This window comes from Balaenoptera borealis (assembly GCF_965194805.1).
Source record: "Balaenoptera borealis genome assembly, chromosome: 5".
Lineage (NCBI taxonomy): Eukaryota > Metazoa > Chordata > Mammalia > Artiodactyla > Balaenopteridae > Balaenoptera > Balaenoptera borealis.
This window is the reverse complement of record NC_138862.1, coordinates 98,071,450-98,089,236: the sequence shown is the minus strand read 5'-3', so window position 1 is coordinate 98,089,236 and position 17,787 is coordinate 98,071,450. Positions and strand designations below refer to the sequence as shown.

The window sequence follows — 17,787 nt, the reverse complement described above, 5'->3', positions numbered from 1 at the left end:
CGTTTTGAATTAGTAGAGAATGTGCTAAACTTTTGGAATATTTTGTGTAGTTATTGGAAAATATTTATTTTGTTCATCTTTCCTTAACATTTGTGTTATTCTTCTTTGGGATGGAATATAATAGACTTACATCCTTGGCTGAAAGAAAAAGTCACTTGAATTCTTACAATTGATTTTTAAACTTTTACTTACTGGTTTATGGACTCTAAAAGGATCGTCTCTGAAGTAAAACCTTTCTCAAGTCTTGTATAGAATGCCTAATTTTTGGCATTTTTGGAAACTGAAAGGATGTCTAATGATTAAATGTTTGAAATACTAAATTAGAAATCAGGAAACTTAAGGTATTATCTCAGCTCAACACACCGTGGTCTCAGATACTGTGCATTGCTGAGTTGTTACAAAACCCGATAAGGCAATTTTAAGAAAGTGCTTTGTACTTTTTGGAAGAAAGTTTTTATATCAATATAAAGCATCAATATGAGTCGCTTGAAGTGCCATTGCCTGAAATCTGGGAGTCAATACAGTATTCTCTGTTGCTAGTGTCTAGTTACATAAAACACTCTAAGATTATACTGTCAATTTAATATCCATGCAGGGTTTTTGTTAATGCACACTCTAAAAGGGGATGCTAAAGCATGAGATCAATGAGCTATTAGAAATCACTCTGTATGTGGGCAACATTTCTTCCTGTATCATCCCTCCTAGTTTCCTAAAGAAACATTTTCCTATCTTGAATTTCAACAGGTCATATTTACTTTCACATCACAGAGACAAACATAGTGTCTAATTTTTTTTCTCTTTTTAAGAACAATGGAAAACAAAAATCAGTGATTCTGAATATTTCTCAAAGGGAACCAATAATTCCACTGTGAAACTACACCAGGCTGCTGGACATGAGTCAAACAGCAATGAATGAAATCAATAATGCCACAGCTTCCACCCAGAAAGATTAGACTGCCTAGAAGGCAAGTATATACGTAACACAATTTCTGCCGCAAGACTGTACCTATTTTCAAATTTTAAGAAAATGTCTTTCAGGTAGCATTCTTAGCATTTTAACATGGGGCCATTTTCTTCAGTGTTCTCTTCAGGGTGAGTATCTATCATCCTACAAAATAAGAATTCAGGGCACATGTCAAACTTTCAAGGAGGGACACTGGGAGGTGATAATGCCCAAAAGATAAATTGGAAAGTTACCATAGGTATTAGCCTGTGTAAATGCTGCTTTCAATTTGTGTAGCAGCCACTGTAGCACTTTCAGAACAAGATAATGAATTAAATGTAATTCTTGGCTGTCCCCTGAAGTCCTAGTAAGGACCAAGCAGCTGAATCCAAACTGATTTGAAACTTATCCTGGAACCATGACATAGATGCCTCACTTTTATTCTATAATTGGGCCAAGACTAGCTTTAATATAGCTTAATTTCTATCCTTGAAGGCACTGACAAGAATGGCTCTTGAATTATAGCAAAATCTCATGTGTTTTCTTGTTTTATGAAGGACTCAATAAATGCCAAGACTTGTCCTTGGTTCTCATTTCTTAAGTGGGATGGTGTTTATATTTTAGCCCAAAGAGGCATTGCTATTATCTTATGCTTCCTTTTTTTATCTGTTAACCAACATAATAATGACAGTATAAATCAGCTCATTTGTTAAATGGTTCTCTAGGCTGGCCTTAAGAAAACGTTAGTTTTAGCTAAAACACTTCAATCACTCAACATGACCTCACCTGATACATTCTGGTACTCTGAAGGATATAAATAAGATATTTCTCATCTTAAGGAGCTCACAATAAATTTAGATGGAGGAAGTGGACAGTAAAATTGAAACACTTGGATATTAATATGAAAAAAATCAACTCAGATTTTAGCATATGAAATTCATTTTAAGTGGACAGAAAATGTTGCAGATTTTGTTTGTTTGTTTGTTTGGCCTTCCAATATTAGCTGTTACTATGAGTGTATTGAGAAGGAGTTTGCAATGAGGAAAAATTGTGAGGTTGAGTTAAGAAGGGCTTATCTTCTTTGGAATATGCAAGTTGATATTTTCTAAATTCAATTTGTATTTTAATTCATGTTTTGCAGGGCTTTTCCAAAATTGGTTCAACCAACCAGTAAATCAAAAAGGATTCATTAAAGCATTTCATTGCAAGGCACTGTTTATAAAAAAGTAAGAAGATAGCATCATTTAGGTTTGAATGCTGTACAGAGAGCACCAGCTTATGGAGTCAAGATTTTCTAAAAGAAGAGGCAGAGTGACTCAGAGCTCCCTCGTCCACAACCAAATCATCAGAGCAACTCCACTTCCATGAGGGCACCCAGGTTACTGCTTTACTTTTTTTGAAGCTCTTGCTGGCCCTGAGACCACAGTTTTACACTTCTCTATCTGATCTCTTGCCTCTAACTACTTTGCAATTTGCCCTCTTCAATGTCTCTGTAACCAGACTCCAAGTTCTACCTGACTCTGAGTGTCTCATCATCCAGTCTCCAGGGTCATTCCAGCCAGTGGCCCAGGCTCTTGTGGGATTTCCACTTTTTAAGTCTGTGTGGAAGTTTCCCTCCCATTATCCTCCAGACGTGTTGGGTTCAAATCCTCAGTGTATGATACTCTTCCTAGTACCAGGTGGGCCTTTGAGACTTGCAGAATTCAGACCCAGGACGTGGTCTCTGATTAACAGGTGGATCTCTCTTTTGAGCACTGACACTGAGGGGGTGGCCCCAGTAAGTTGTGCTGAGCCGCCAGCGACCACAGCATAGAGGTCAGGGTCCCGTATCCTTCTGGAAGGAGAAGGAAAGCTGTGGCCTCTGCCTCATTTGCCAGGGGGCCTGGCATACTCTTGTTTGTGTGACTTCTGTGGAATTAATATAAGTCAGATAGCATTCTTTCTATTGAGGTTCTTACAACCAAATACTTAAGACAGTATAAAACCAGAGCTTTTCTGGATTTAAAGAAATGGAGTCATGTTAAGAAGAAAGAAAATTGTAGCTTCTGGAAAAGCACGGTAAAAAAGCAATGAGATCTGAACAGTAGTAAATGTATTGTTTTATTCAATGAGAGAGAAGACAAAAAATTCTTATATACGTAACGATTTCCTAAAAGCATAGCTTTATTTATTTATTTTTGTACTTAGTCTCTGCTTGTGGTTTGGGACATTTCATTAAAAAAATGTTAAATAAAATGTTCCCTATTTATAAAAAACAAAAACAAAACAAAACAGAAGAATATCTTTGCATTAACAAAAGGCATGATGTAGAAAATAACTTGGCAGAGATGGAGTCCAGACAACAGCAGAGTTGCTTGGGAGAACCTGGGGTCAAGCATCAGATTGGCATATAGTCTTGAGAGCAGGGCCACATCACACAGTAAACAGGAATTCACACAAGGAAGCACCAAGAGTCCCAGAGGGAGATTCAGGATACTAAAATCAGGGTTCTGCATTGATAATCAAATGGGAATTCATGTGTCATGAAAAAGAACAGGGCTATCAGGCAAGGTGGCTCTTAACAGATTTCTTCAGTATCAGCCAGCTTTCACTGGTCCAATCTAATTTGTAAACAGATAAACCAGTGGTGTCTTCAGGGTAGCTGAGGCTTCTGACACAATCTCTGTGACAAAATTTCATTATGTGAGGATACGAAGAGAAATAGGCACATAAAAACTAGTCAAATAAATCCATATATCTAAAAGACATTCTATGTTTCTTGTAATCTATTCATCACAGGTGTGAGAAAGAATCCCTTCAACAAGAAAAAATTGTTTAAAATTGGATATTCATTCCAAAGTATGAAGATCCTGTATCTTTTATGCTTCCCTCCTACATTATCCATCAAACAGCAAATAAAGGCATGTGCAGAGGTTTGGGGAGAGTCCCCAGTGAGGGCTACTGTGAAGACAAATGGTTAATGTCTGCTCTCCCAGCTGCTCAGGTAATTACTGTAATAGAAAACATCTTGAGGGAAAACACTGCATACAGTTATTAGCAATTAACCCACAACTCTAAAAATCACAATTCTTACTAATAATAGAACATTGCCCAGCCAGCCTCATTATAATCTCTACACAAGAGTCTCGTATTTTCAGAAAATGTGAAATCTTGTAGGTTACTACTATTTCATATGCAAGTAGGAACTTGATATGATGAAGATGACATTGAGAAATGCAAAATGGAGTAGAGAGGGAAACAGAGAGCCTATGATTTATGTGGTAATAGACTAATTCCCAGACATGCAAACGATTCAGATATATTAAAAAGAACTTCCCTCTGAATGTTTACTACAATTACAGGGCCCGGTGGTGTTAATGGTTGATGGTACTAAAGTGGTAAAGAAGGTAGGATAAATGAATGCAGGGCAGGAGAAATCCACGAACTAAAATAAACAGGGTATTGCTTTGTTTTTCTTTGAATCATGGAATCTTCTTAGACACAGCAGGTCATGAAGCTCCAATGCTTTTCCTCCCATTTGGACATGTTTCATCCACTGTTCCCCATATTGTTGACCTCATTCAATGCTTACCAGTCTTCTTGCCTTTCTAGAACACACTAAGTTTATTCTTGTCTCAAAGTCTTAACGCTTGCTCTTACTTCTGTCTGTAATATTGGTCCCTCAGGTTGGGTGTGACTGCCTCCTTCTAAGAATGCAGATATCTACATAGAAAAGGTCTGATCACACTACACAATAGCCTGCCTCTCCTTTCTCTTTCTGTTCTATAACATTCTCCTATTTTTCCATACATATACGTCTATCTGATAGAGTAGCCTATTCTATTATTTCTTAATTTATCATATTAGGCAGTATTTATTGACTTCCTCCCTATTTTGGCTCCATTATACCCCACTCCAAACCTTGCTTTCCACTATGCCTTCAGTAGTTGTTAAACAAATCTGCATCAATATTTGCATTATTTTATAGATGGCATATTGTTTGCAACTACACCAAATAATGTCAGGATATTTACTTTCTCAATAAAATTTGTTTTTTCTTCAGTTAATAATTTTCTTGTGTTTTTTTTTTTCTCATTGATCAGTAGTTAGTTTTCTCCCCAAGTGTTCTAATGCCTAGAAATAATTTCTGTAACTCCCAAGCACATTAAATGACCCTCCTCCCCTTTTATCTTCCAGAGATTTTTCCTATATTCTCTACTTACTCGCTGGCTGTAGGATGCTTTTTAATTTTGGCTCACAGTTTGGGTTGTAAAACTTCCCTTTGTCACCTTCCTGAGAATCCTCTTTTCCATATTTTCTGGTTTCCATATTTTCCTTTCTTAGCTCACTTCCTCATTTTGCTGGGATATATCCTCCACTAGCTTCCTATGAAAGTATATGTGAGTGGTCAGTTTTTTTGAGCTTTTGTATGTCTGAAATGTCTTTCTCTTAAACTTGATTGATAGTTCAGATTAGTATGGAGTTCTAGGTTGAAAACCATTTCCCTCAAAACTTTGAGGTTATTATTCCCCTATTGTATATCACTTGGTGTTTGTTTTCAGAAGCCCAATGCTATTCTGAATGATGTCCTTCGTATCGTACTATCTCTGTCCCTTTTAGAATTTTCTCTCTGTCTCTGCTGTTGTGGAATTTCAAGACGATGCATCACTGTGAGTTGTTGTCCCACAAACTCTGTGTACTCGGTCCATGTGGAGATTGACGTCTTCTGGTTCTTAGGTTATTTGTTTGATGATTCCTCACCTTTGTTTTCTCTTCTCCTCTCTTTCTGCCTCTCCTGGATTAATCCACTCATTTTATTTCCTTTTATTTCCTAGTTTCTCTCTCTTCCTCCCTGTCTCTGCCCGTCTGTCTCTCCTTTTATCTTCTGGGAGATTTCCTTGATTTTCTCTAACCTTTCTATGGAATGTTTTTTCACTGCAGTTATCCTATTTTTAATTTCAAAAAGATATTTCTCAGAGTGTTCCTGTTCCATAGCAAAACATTTTTTTGTGTATGTGAATGTAACATATCCTCTTTCTTAAGATAATACTTATAATTTGGGAGGGAGGGGATTTTTTTCCTTTTCTTTCAGGTTTCTTTTATCTGTTATTTTCATGTGGTCTCTACATACTGGAAGCTTTCTTTATATCTGGTGATCCTTGGCTGATTACGTTTAAGAGTAAGCACTACAAAGATTATTAGAAAGAAGTTCTGCTTTTGTGGGTGGGTGTAGTCAAGTGGTAGACTTAACTGGAAGATTATCAATCACTGACCTTTTTATTGGGGTCTCCAGAAAACAGTCCTCCAACCTCCTGCATGGTGCAAGATATACAGTTGGATATAGGTTTTCTGGGGACCGCAAGTGAGAAGGGCCATGAGAGGGCTTCAGTTTATCCTGTGGACTTTCCACCTAACGCTCTTGCGTTTAGCCCTCTGCCAACCTCTGTTTTCCACTGTGTCAAGGATAAACCCCTGCAATTCAATTTTTCCAGAGAATACATCACCTGTGTCTTGAGGGGTATAAGGAGAGGGAACATCAGGAAGTCAACTACCCTACATATTTTACAAGCATACCCCTCATTTTAGGCATCACTCACTCCTTCCAGGTTTCTTCAAGCACCAGATTTCTCGGATGTTCTCTCTGGGGAACTAGCTCACTTCTCTTCTCCTAGGCATTGCCTTTTACAGGCACCTACCTTGTAACTTTTGTGACTTCTATCTACCAATGCAGTTAGTAATCCTGCATCAGGCTTCTGTCTTCCAAACTCTTCTTGAAATAGTTGACTAGTTGTCTCCTCTCTCGTTCGTATTGGAGGATAGTATCTAAAAACATTTCTTTACTCTTCATTTAGTAAAATTTGGGGAGGGAACAGATATAAAATATTATGATCAATTCGCTGTATTAAACTGAAACACTATTTTTTTTTTCAGGACACAGCATCTATTTTTTAAACTAGTTGCTACGTTTATCTAAACAGTGGTTTTCAAGCTTTAGTGTGCATCAGAATCATTTGAAGGGCTTGTTAAAATGAATTGCTGGGCTTCCCTGGTGGTTGAGAATCTGCCTGCCAATGCAGGGGACACGGGTTCGAGCCCTGGTCTGGGAAGATCCCACATGCCGCGGAGCAACTAGGCCCGTGAGCCACAACTACTGAGCCTGCGCGTCTGGAGCCTGTGCTCCGCAACAAGAGAGGCCGCGACAGTGAGAGGCCCGCGCACCGCGATTAAGAGTGGCCCCCGCTTGCTGCAACTAGAGAAAGCCCTCGCACAGAAACGAAGACCCAACACAGAAAATAAATAAATAAATAAATAAATAAATAAATAAATAAATAAATAAGTCAGGGGCTCTTTAAAAAAAAAAAACAAAAACGAATTGCTATTGCTCACCTCCAGACTGGCTGATTCAGTAGTTAGGGGATGGGCCTGAGAACTATTTCCAACAAGATCCCAAGCAATGCTGATGCTGCTGGCTTGGAAGCCACACTTTGACAAACACCAATTTATATGTATGGACTTTTGGTTTAATTTACTCTGGTTCTAGTCTTTCGTATTCAGAAGTATGTGCCTGCTGAGCTCCTAATCATCCTTTATCACCTACCCCATATACATCCTCTGGAAGGCTTTGCAGACCATATAGAAAGCATATCCTCCCCCAAACTAACCCCTTTCTCCTCTATAGTTTATTGCTACTTGTTATACTAATCGCATAGGACAAGTCACATGTCTGACTTCCATAGAAGAAAGTAAACTCTTCGTGCATGTAGCACCTGTCTTATTATTTATTTACATTCTTCTTCCTCCTTCTCCACCCTCCCTTCTCCCTCCAGTTCCCAACCTCCTCGGACTCTTTCCCCTGCTCCTCCATCCTCATTTCTATTATGGGACTCATTGCCTCACATATAGAGGCATGATGAACGGAAGTTTTGTTACCACGTGCAGTTGATACATAGGACGCAGGTTTGGAATGGTTTCTCTCAGAAGTTGTGAATGTCTTAATTCATTCATCAGTGTGTCATGTAACCATTGGCAGGCACATTCTTGAAGTCAGGCATGCAGATTACAGCAGCTTTACGCAAAGTAGCTGACCTGTGAACTCTTCATTACCTGGTCCCAAGGATGATAAGGAGCTTACCTCAGAAGGAAATCAATGGACTGCTTACTTCACTGGGAAAGTCTTGCCATTAAAAAATATCAGCTGAACTAAATAGTGCACTTAGTGATGCAGTCCACTTTCATTCTGGCAAAAGCTTCTCATCTCGTCAGGGATGAGTATGAAACACGCTGCAGTTTGGCACTGGTCAGCAAACAGTACTTTAAAAAAAAATGGGGGCTTCCCTGGTGGCGCAGTGGTTGAGAGTCTGCCTGCCAATGCAGGGGACACGGGTTCGAGCCCTGGTCTGGGAAGATCCCACATGCCACGGAGCAACTAGGCCCGTGAGCCACAACTACTGAGCCTGCGCGTCTGGAGCCTGTGCTCCGCAACAAGAGAGGCCGTGACAGTGAGAGGCCCGCGCACCGCGATGAAGAGTGGACCCCGCTTGCCGCAACTAGAGAAAGCCCTCGCACAGAAACGAAGACCCAGCACAGCCATAAATAAATAGATAAATAAATAAATAAAAGTTTTTAAAAAATGGGGTATAATTCACGTCTTAAAATGTACCCTTTTAGTAAGTGTACAACTCAGTGCTTTTTCATGTTTTCACAAAGTTATACAACCATCACCACTACCTAATTTCAGAGGGTTTTCATTACTCCAGAAAGAAACACTGTACCCAGGAACACTCTCCATTTCCCACTCTCTCCCAGCTCCTAGTAACTACTAATTTACATTCTGTTTCTATGGATTTTTCTACTCTGTACTTTTCATATAAATGGAATCATAAATAAGTATGTGGCCTTTTGTATCTGGCTTCTTTCACTTAGCATAAGGTTTTCAAGGTTCATCCATATTGTAGAATATATCAATACTCCATTCCTTTTTATGACTGAATAATATTATGATGTATGGATATGCCACATTTTGTTTATCTGTTCATCAACTAATGGACATTTAGGGTCTTTCAATTTTTTGGCTTTTATAAGTAACACCGTTACAAATATTCTTGTACAAGTTTTTGTGTGGACATATGTTTTTCATCCTCGTACAGTGGAATTGCTGGGTCATATCGTAACTTTGTGTTTAATGTTTGGAGGAACTACCGAACTATTTCCAAAGTGGCTTCACGATTTTACATTCCCACCAGCAATGTGTGAGGGTTTAAATTTCTCCACATCATTGTCAATACTTGTTACTGTCTCTTTGATTATAACCATCCTAGTAGGAGTGAAGCTGTACCTCATTGTGGTTTTGAATTGCATTTCCTTAGTGGCTAATGATATTGAGCATCTTTTCAATGTGCTTATTGGATATTTATGTATCTTCTTCGAGAAATGTCTATTCAAATCATTTCCCCATTTTTATTGTTGCGTGGTAAGCATTATTTATATATACTGGCTACCGGTTCCTAATGAGATATGTGATTTGCAAATATTTTGTCCCATTCTGTGGGTTGTCTTTTCACTTTCTTGATAGTGTGCTGACTGCACTTTGTATACCATAGCGCCATAGCTGAAGCTGTCTGTCTCATATGCTTCAGAAAACACACAGTCAAAACTACAGAAAATATTCCAGGTGCAAGTGTGTACTATGCTTGTATGAAAGTGGAGGATAATGAACTTTCAGATACACTAGCTTTGGGTTGGTGATTTAGAGCCTCAGCTATAACTTGGGCTTATCCTTCCAGAGAATAGCCGACAATGTTTCCTATCTTCTTACGTGGGTTTAAATGGATAGGCTCAAGACCACATTAGGTTTGATAATTTTTCCTTAGGTGGATATGTTTTCCTTATTTACACTGAGGTTCATTCGTCACTACTATGCTCAGTGATTCACTCTTGTGAAACCCTCCTCTGATTTATCCATACTGAGTTGGAGAGGAATGGAAAATTCTATACTATCAATGATTGATTTTGATGTTTCCTGGATGTGAATGCTTAGCTTATAAAAGGTGAGCTAATGGCACAGTATGAGTAGCTTATTGCAGCCAGGGCCTAAATAACTGGGCCCACTATGAAGCATGTACCAGGCTGTGCTTATCCATCTGTGTGTTCTTTAGGATTAGATCTATTCAACATTAGCATGGTTAGTTGTAGAGGCATTGATAGTGGCTGTTAGGATTTGATCAGTTACCCAAGGCATTCAGACATTAAAAATTGGAATTCAGAATAAAAGCTTCCAGGGAAGAGATTTTTGTATTCACTTTTTCTTCTTTGACAGAAAAAAAAAAAAAGTTAGGAAAAGTGGGCTTTATGCAAATAATAGTAAAGAAGCTCTTTACATACAAAAATTAGCTTTAAGTCACCCCAGATAGTCAAAGCAATCTTGAAAAAGAACAAAGTTGGAGTCCTCACATTTCCTGACTTCAAAATATACTACAAACCAACAGTAATGAAGATGGTATGGTTCTGGCAAAAAGACAGATATATAGACCAATGGAATAGAATAGAAAACCCAGATATAAACCCTTGCGTATATGGCCAAACAATTTTGACAAGGATGCCGTAACTACACAGTGGGGAAAGGGCAGTCTCTTCACCAAATGGTGCTAGAAAAACTGAATATCCACATGCAAGAGACTGAAGTTAAACCCTTATCTCACATCATATACAAAAATTCACTCAGAATCGATTAAAGACCTAAACATAAGACCTAAAACTACAAAAGTCCTAGAAGAAAACAAAGGGGAAAAACTTTAGGACATTACATTTGGCAATGATTTCTTGGGCATGACGCCAAAAGCACTGGCAACAAAAATAAAAATAGACAAAGGGGACTACATCAGGCTTAAGAATTTCTGTGCATCACAGGAAACAATCAACAGAATGAAAGGCAACCTAAGGAATGGGAGGAAATCTTTGCAAGTCATATATCTGATAAGGGGTTAATATCTAAAATATATAAGGAACTTCTACAATTCAACAACAAAAACAAATTACTTGATAAAAAATGGGCAAAGGATTTAACAGACAGTTCTTTAAAGAAGATATACAAATGGCCAACAAACACATGAAAAAATGCTTAGCATCCCAAATTGTAAGAGAAATGCAGTAAAAAGTACAATGAGATATCATCTCACACCCATTAGGATGGTGACTATCAAAAGAATAGAAGACAACAAGTGTTGACGAGGATGTAGAGAAATTGGAACTCTTGTGTGCTGCTGGTGGAAGTATAAAAAGGTGCAACTGTTATGGATAACAGTATAGAGGTTTCCCCAAAAATCAAAAATAGAATTACCGTATGATCCAGCAATCCCACTTCTGAATATATATCCGAAAGAATTTAAAGCAGTATCTTGCAGAGATATTTGCACACCCACATTCATTGCAACATTATTCACAATAGCCAAGAGGTGGAAGCAACCCAAAAGTCCATCAACAGGTGAATGGATAAACAAAATGTGACATATACATACAATGGAAGCAACCCAAATGTCCATCAACAGATGAATGGATAAACAAAATGTGGCATATACATACAATGGAATATTATGCAACCTTAAAAAAGAAGGAAATCTGTCACATGTTACAACATGGATGAATCCTGAGGACATTATGCTAAGTGAAATAAGCCAGTCATAAAAGAACAAATACTGTATGATTCTACTCATGAAGTGTCTAAAGTAGTCAAAATCATAGAAAAAAAATAGAAAGTTGTTTGCCAAGGGCTGAGCAGAGAGGGGAAGGGGGAATTCCTGTTTAATGGGAATAGAGCTTAAGTTTTGCAAGGTGAAAAAGTTCTAGAAATCTATTGCACAACAACGTGAATATACTTAACACTGCTGAACTGTATATTTAAAAATGGTTAAGACAGTAAATTTAATGTTACATTTTTTTTTAACATACACACATACACACACACGGAATTAGCTGTGTAAAGTACAGTTTCCAAAAAAGTACAAGTCAAATGTTTATCTGGGCTGATCTTCTAATTATGTTCTAATAAATATACATAATTCTGGAGTTGGTAATTCTATTATAACTCACATCTGATTGGTCAAGTCTTTACGGCCAATGAGTAGCACAATACTGAGAAATTATGTATTAATCACTAGACAGATATCTTAGGAGTTTTATGCTAAATTTATCATTTTCCTTAAAAAGAGAGCTATTGGTTTGTAGGGACAAAATATAGTGGCAGATGAAACCAAAGCAAGAATGATTATTCACATCTTGGTGTGACAATCCCAGTGGGTTCCTGGGTGGATTTCATTCTATTTTGTCTGACATCAAGATTTCAATGTACATGGCTCATTAGTGCTTGTAGGCTTTTCTATAATGGCAATTTATTACACTTTCAGGTGACAGAATCTGTCCTTTGAAGAATTGCTTTCTGACCTCCTCCTCTTTCCACCCACAACACCTGCCAGATGAAGTGGCCTGTTCTCTTTTCCTGTCCCCGTACAGACACTGGAAGTTTTTGTGTGCAGGAGAGCAGGGCTGAAAAGCTTTGGCAGGAAGGTTTTTGCAGCAGCCTGCCTGTCGAACTGCATGGATCAACAATTTCTCAATTAGAAGAAGATAGACGAGAAGATAAAGTATGCGGGGACTGTAAAGCTTCAAGCAACAGCTGAGGAAGATTTTGGAACATCTGGTCAGAATCTATTTCTTTTTAGGTAAGCATTCCTTTTTACAACGAGCATACATACAGCGTGAAATTGGCTTACCCCGACTCCTCCTTAAAAGGGAGAAGCTAGTTAGATTTATCACTCCTTTGATGCAGGTCTGGAGAGAACGGGGTAGCATGTGGCATTCCCACCGGAGGTCCCCCCAAATCCTTTGGGCTCTCCTCAGAGAGAACATTTGTCTGCTGTAGCAAACCCATTTTTAAAAACCTGTTCAGGTTGGCAGTGTAAAATACCATTCACAAAAATAAAACCCAATTCATGATGCGTCTGTTTTTTCCTCCATGAAATTTATGTCTGAGCAACGGATGCCATCAACACAAAACTTCTCTCTTAATTTAAAAAGTTGATTCTTTGTGTGTGTGGCTCATTCCCTTGCTTTGTTAAATTTTAAAATTTCTTTCATGTTGGGCAATAAACGCTGAATGAATGGTTTTGTCTGTATCTGGCTTCATTTTGTGTGTTCATAGCATCCCCAAACCACCAAACTGCATTGCTCTTTTACTGTGTAAGACTGTAAGTAACAGGTTTCATAATGCACCCTTTTTTAAGAGAATAGCATAACCAGACAATAAAACCAAATTACCAATTATTTTTAAATTGTATGAACAAACTGCAGAAGGAGAGCTGAGTTCAAATTAGGGCTTCCCAGTTCATGGAAAATTTTAAACCCTTATGCTGGAAGAGTATATTTCATTTAATGGTAATTGCTTACATGGCGTTGTGTTATATTATTATCCATGCTAGAATAATTTGAAATCAACCTCACTTTATGAAATATACAGTAATCACACTTAGCATCACATCTGAAGTGCTTTTAAATATTCATCTATAATAAACATGGTTTTAAACTAATGTACATAAAAGGAAATTTTTCTAATTTGGGATTTTCAATTTACTGATTCACTTCTCCTGTACCCAAACTAAGCATGCCCTTTATTAAACAAACATGCAGTCAGATAATTTACATACATTCCTATATTTCCCCATTATTCTTTAGCTCTTAAAATAGTTCTGAGTTTCAGCTGTGGCTTACATAAAATTTAGCCTTGTAATAAAGAAGGTCTATTATTTATGCAAGACTTTCTTTAATATAAAGAAAAAAAAATGATTAGAAACTTTTTACACTCCAGGAGAGAATGAGATTAGTTGAAGATAGAGCCCTACGGAGTTAAAACTAGTCCAGAAGCAAAGAAAGGCTTAGCAAATCATACGAATTCCAGGGTACAGTTAAGCTATACTGTCATCTTTAGGTGTGCTGTACATTTTCATTAAAACAATTAAGATAAAACTGTATTGAAATAACCCGGAGTCTAGGTTTCATCGAAAGACAAACTAAAAGTTGAATCAATGGAAAGAATTAACCTTTTCACCTCTACTTACATCCAGAAGGGAAGAAAAACAGCCTCACCTTATGTAGTTAGTACACACAGCTCAGGAATCACCATTACTGTGAATTACCAGTTTCCTTTTCTTCATTTCCGCCCTCACCATGCCCTGCCTGCCCTTGGTCATTTCACTGTTCATTAGCACCTCACTAGAAGAGGGAGAGGAAAAAGAAGAGGATGTGAAATTAAGCATTCAACTTTGTTACTTGGTAACAAAGGTGACAAAGAGGTTCAGGAGAAGTTAAAACTAAGAGTTAAAAATAGATGTTAAAATTATCAATGTGTTTCAGCGACCCATGCTGGGCATGTCATTATCAGAACTAATTAAGAGTTAGCCAAGTGACAATGCATTTCTACAACAGATGTCAGCACTTTTCCGAAGTCCGCTCTGTGATTGGAGAAGGTTTGGTTCATGTATAACAAGTATTTAGAAAAAAAAGAAAGAATGAATCCCTGTTTTATAAAATAAGGGGTTCAAATAATGATTTCTATTGTGCAAATTGCTTCAAAATTCTGTTTGTTAAAGATATCTGTCAAAAGATAGAGATACCTAGTTGTATATTTATGATTTTTCACTTTAAATTAACTTCAATTAAAAAAAAGTAAAAAGAATAAATATGTCTAGGAGAAATAGAGAAGACTGCAGGGTGGTGTGAACTCCCAACTCCCCAAATCAAGGAGGGCAAAATCACAGAGTGCGAAATAATTCAGGAGTGGAATGGTTCTAACGCACCCTCATCTTCTTCTTTCTTTTCATAGAAACCCCAAAAGTTTGCTCCTCAGTCTCCCCTGTAAATGCCCAGTTGCTTCTTTAGTTGCAGAAAAAGCAGAAAGAAAAGAAGGGAGAACAAAGGCTCAGAAGACTGAAACTAAGAGCCAGATGGTTAATTCAGCTATGAAGGGCAAAGGGAAGCCCAAAAGACCATTTGGGGAAGATCCCTTTAGGGCTCCTAGGATTGAGGAAATCAGGTGGTACCACTTTAAATGTTTGACTAGGAGTGAGTCATTGGAGAGCCACTTTTGGTAAGTTTAGGAATCACAGAAAAAAGTTGTCCCGCTGCAGATTGATCCGTTTCCTGCAGGGCTGAACTGCAGATTATGGCTTCGGAGCCGGGCTGTCCTTGTTGGAGGGCACAATGCACCATAGATTTTTATTTTCACGAATCAGACTCCAGAGGTTTGTGGCCTTCCAGACAGCAGCTGGCGCCGGGCAGAGGCATCTCTTCGGGCCGGAGCTGCTGGCGACCGCGCGGCGCTTGGCTATGCGTCCCAGGCAGGCGGGCCAGAACCGCAGCCTAAGCCTCCCGTTCCGAGCAGACGCTGTTCCCTTCTGGAAGGGCTCTAGGGGCTCGCAACTGACTGCTCCTCAGCAAATTTGGGGGCAGAGGGGCTGGTTTGAAGGAAAGGAGGGAGTAGGTTTGGAAAAGGGTTGGCTCCTCCTTATAACTCTGGTGCCTGAAGGGGGTGAGATAGACGGTGGGCAAATAAATGGAAGAGAGATGATCCCATTTGGAGTAACGAGGATTTCTGGATGAGCCGACGAGGTGTCCTGCAACTGTCGATTTGGCAGGAGATTTGACTTAATCAACTGCTGTTTGGTTCCTACTTCAAACCGACCTCGCCCCCCCCCCCGCCCCACCCCCCGGCCTGTGTTCTGACCGACTCCCAAGACTCGGGTTGGGAGCGAGCGGAGCAAGAAAGAATCAAAAGTCAGCCTTCCTTTGGTCTCTGCTTGTGGCAGATGTACAGCTGGCTTGGTTCTGAGCAGGTTGGTGTGTGAGGGGAAGCCAGAGCCGCTTCGCCTCTTTGGCGAGGTTTGGGTGTGTGTCTTGGGTGGGTGGGTAGGAAGAGGTAGGGAGCAGGGTTAGGCGGGAGGATTGAGCAGAGCCCCCTAAACCTCTTCTTAGCTGCCCCTCCAGCCCCCAGCGTCCAGCCCCCGCCGCGCCTCCTCCTGGCGGCGCGGGAGAGAGGAGGGGGTGAGGAGGGCGCGGGGGTGGGGGGCGCCCAGCAGCTAGTCGAGCCGCGGTGGCGGCGGGGCTGTCTCTTTAAGCGCTCCGGAGGGGCCGGGCCCGGAGGGCGGCGAGCGCGTTTCCATGGCACCGAGGCTGAGGAAGCTGCGGGGCTGCTGGGCTCGCAGGTTGCCAATCGCTCCCGGCGGAGCAAGGGCGCGCATCTCGGCGGCCCCGGGCGCCTCGGGGACTCGCCAAGGCGCTCCGCCCGCGCTCTCCGCGTCGCGGGTGATGCCTAGTGGGCCCGAGCTGCTTTCGCGCCCTCCGCAGGGAGACGCATCTCGTCGGACCCGCGAGCCCCGCACACCAACTTCTGCCCGCCCAGCGAGCTCAACTTCTGCGCGGGGCTCGGACTTGCGGAGCCGGAGTGGCGCGCGGCGCGCAGCCGGCGTGGCGGCTGGAGCAGCTCCGCCCGGCGGAGATGACCTGGCGACTGTGGCTCTGGTGCTTCTGCGCTTGGGTGGCCGCCGGCTGGCCGCCAGGCAGAGCCCTTCAGCTCCGTCCCGGCATGTAAGTGGCGCCCGCGCGCTCCGGGACGCGGTTGGGGGGAGAGTCGGCCCCGTATGCCTCCGCCCACCCCAGACCTGCCGCAGTCCTGGCGGCCGCAGCCGTTCCTTCCCGGAAGGGATGGAGGGCAGGAGTGGCAGGCGGGCACCGGGCGGGGTCGGCGAGCAGTCCCAGGCGGAGCGCGGCGGGAACGCTGTCCCCAGCGCGTCCTCGGGTCGGAGACGAGGACCCGGGGGGGCTGGGTGCTTTCCACCTGACAGACTTTCTCAGCGCCTGACAGAATTTTCCCCCAAATTGTGTGTGTGTGTTAATTTCCTGTTTGGAAGAGTAATGGGCTAATGCTAAGTTCCACTTTCTGAAAGGGTTTTGAATGAAATCGTTACTTGACATGTCCTTTCTAGAGACCAAAGAGTTTATATATATATAGTCTTCTTTTTTTTTTTTTTTTGAGAAGTATCTCCGAGTCCGAAGGAGTGGATTATTCCACAGGTTTGACGACAGGCGAACCCCGGCTCATTCGCAGAAGTGAGGAGCTGGGGAAGAGAGTATGGCAAGGACCGAATGCGCAGCCACTTAGATGCTAGCCCGGTTAGGAGAGAACTAGAGTAGGAAGATGACTGAAACGCATCCTCTGAGGGTGGGGCATGCTTTCATTTCCAGATTAGAAGTGAAGAAGGCAGCAGATACTCATTCTTGGTCACTGTGTCAACTGTAGCGAGAAGCTCAGGGGAAGTGTGAATCTTTACCAATTGCCCGGTCACCTTGACCGGCGGAAGAAGTTTGCACTAAATTCTGTAGCATCAGGGGATCGTCATTGAACTGTCTGAGAGAGAAGCCAAATTTAACTGATTTTCCTTCCTGCTCCTGAGCGGTTATGAATAGACCCCAGGGTATTTTGAACCTTTAAACGTCTTTGCTATTTCTTTGCTTCATCTTTGATTTTCTGAAATGTGAATGCTTTATAGTAGAAAAATGGTTTAGAGGAGTACACAAAGCCATCCATACCTTTCTGGGTCTTGAGTTTTTCTTATCAAAAAAAAATTCTATTCTTGGATTCACTTTACATTTCCATATTTCATTCTTCTCATGTGAGATTCGATTTGCTACCTGGTTACTGCAAATGTCACTAACTATAAATCTTGAGACATGGCCACAGTGCGGTGGCATCTCAGAACAACAACTTGCCTACATAGTTTGTAAATACGTTTTTTGGCAGAAATGCAAGAAATTTCTGGGTA

General features: G+C 40.8%; 1 protein-coding gene and 1 long non-coding RNA gene across 2 annotated transcripts in view; both read left to right on the top strand.

Annotated features, from left to right (window-relative positions):
- Positions 1–15,605, top strand: part of LOC309629796 — a 127,142-nt gene extending 111,537 nt beyond the window's left edge. The window contains exons 6-7 of the long non-coding RNA XR_014245218.1: positions 807–965; positions 2,085–15,605. This is a non-coding gene — a long non-coding RNA (uncharacterized lncRNA). The remainder of the gene's footprint in view (positions 1–806; positions 966–2,084) is intronic.
- Positions 15,606–16,126: 521 nt separating this feature from the next.
- Positions 16,127–17,787, top strand: part of LOC309629521 (uncharacterized protein) — a gene marked incomplete at its 5' end in the record, with an annotated part of 62,262 nt that continues 60,601 nt past the window's right edge. The window contains one exon of the mRNA XM_082393611.1: positions 16,127–16,552. Coding sequence (XP_082249737.1) covers positions 16,127–16,552 — 426 coding nt within the window. The remainder of the gene's footprint in view (positions 16,553–17,787) is intronic.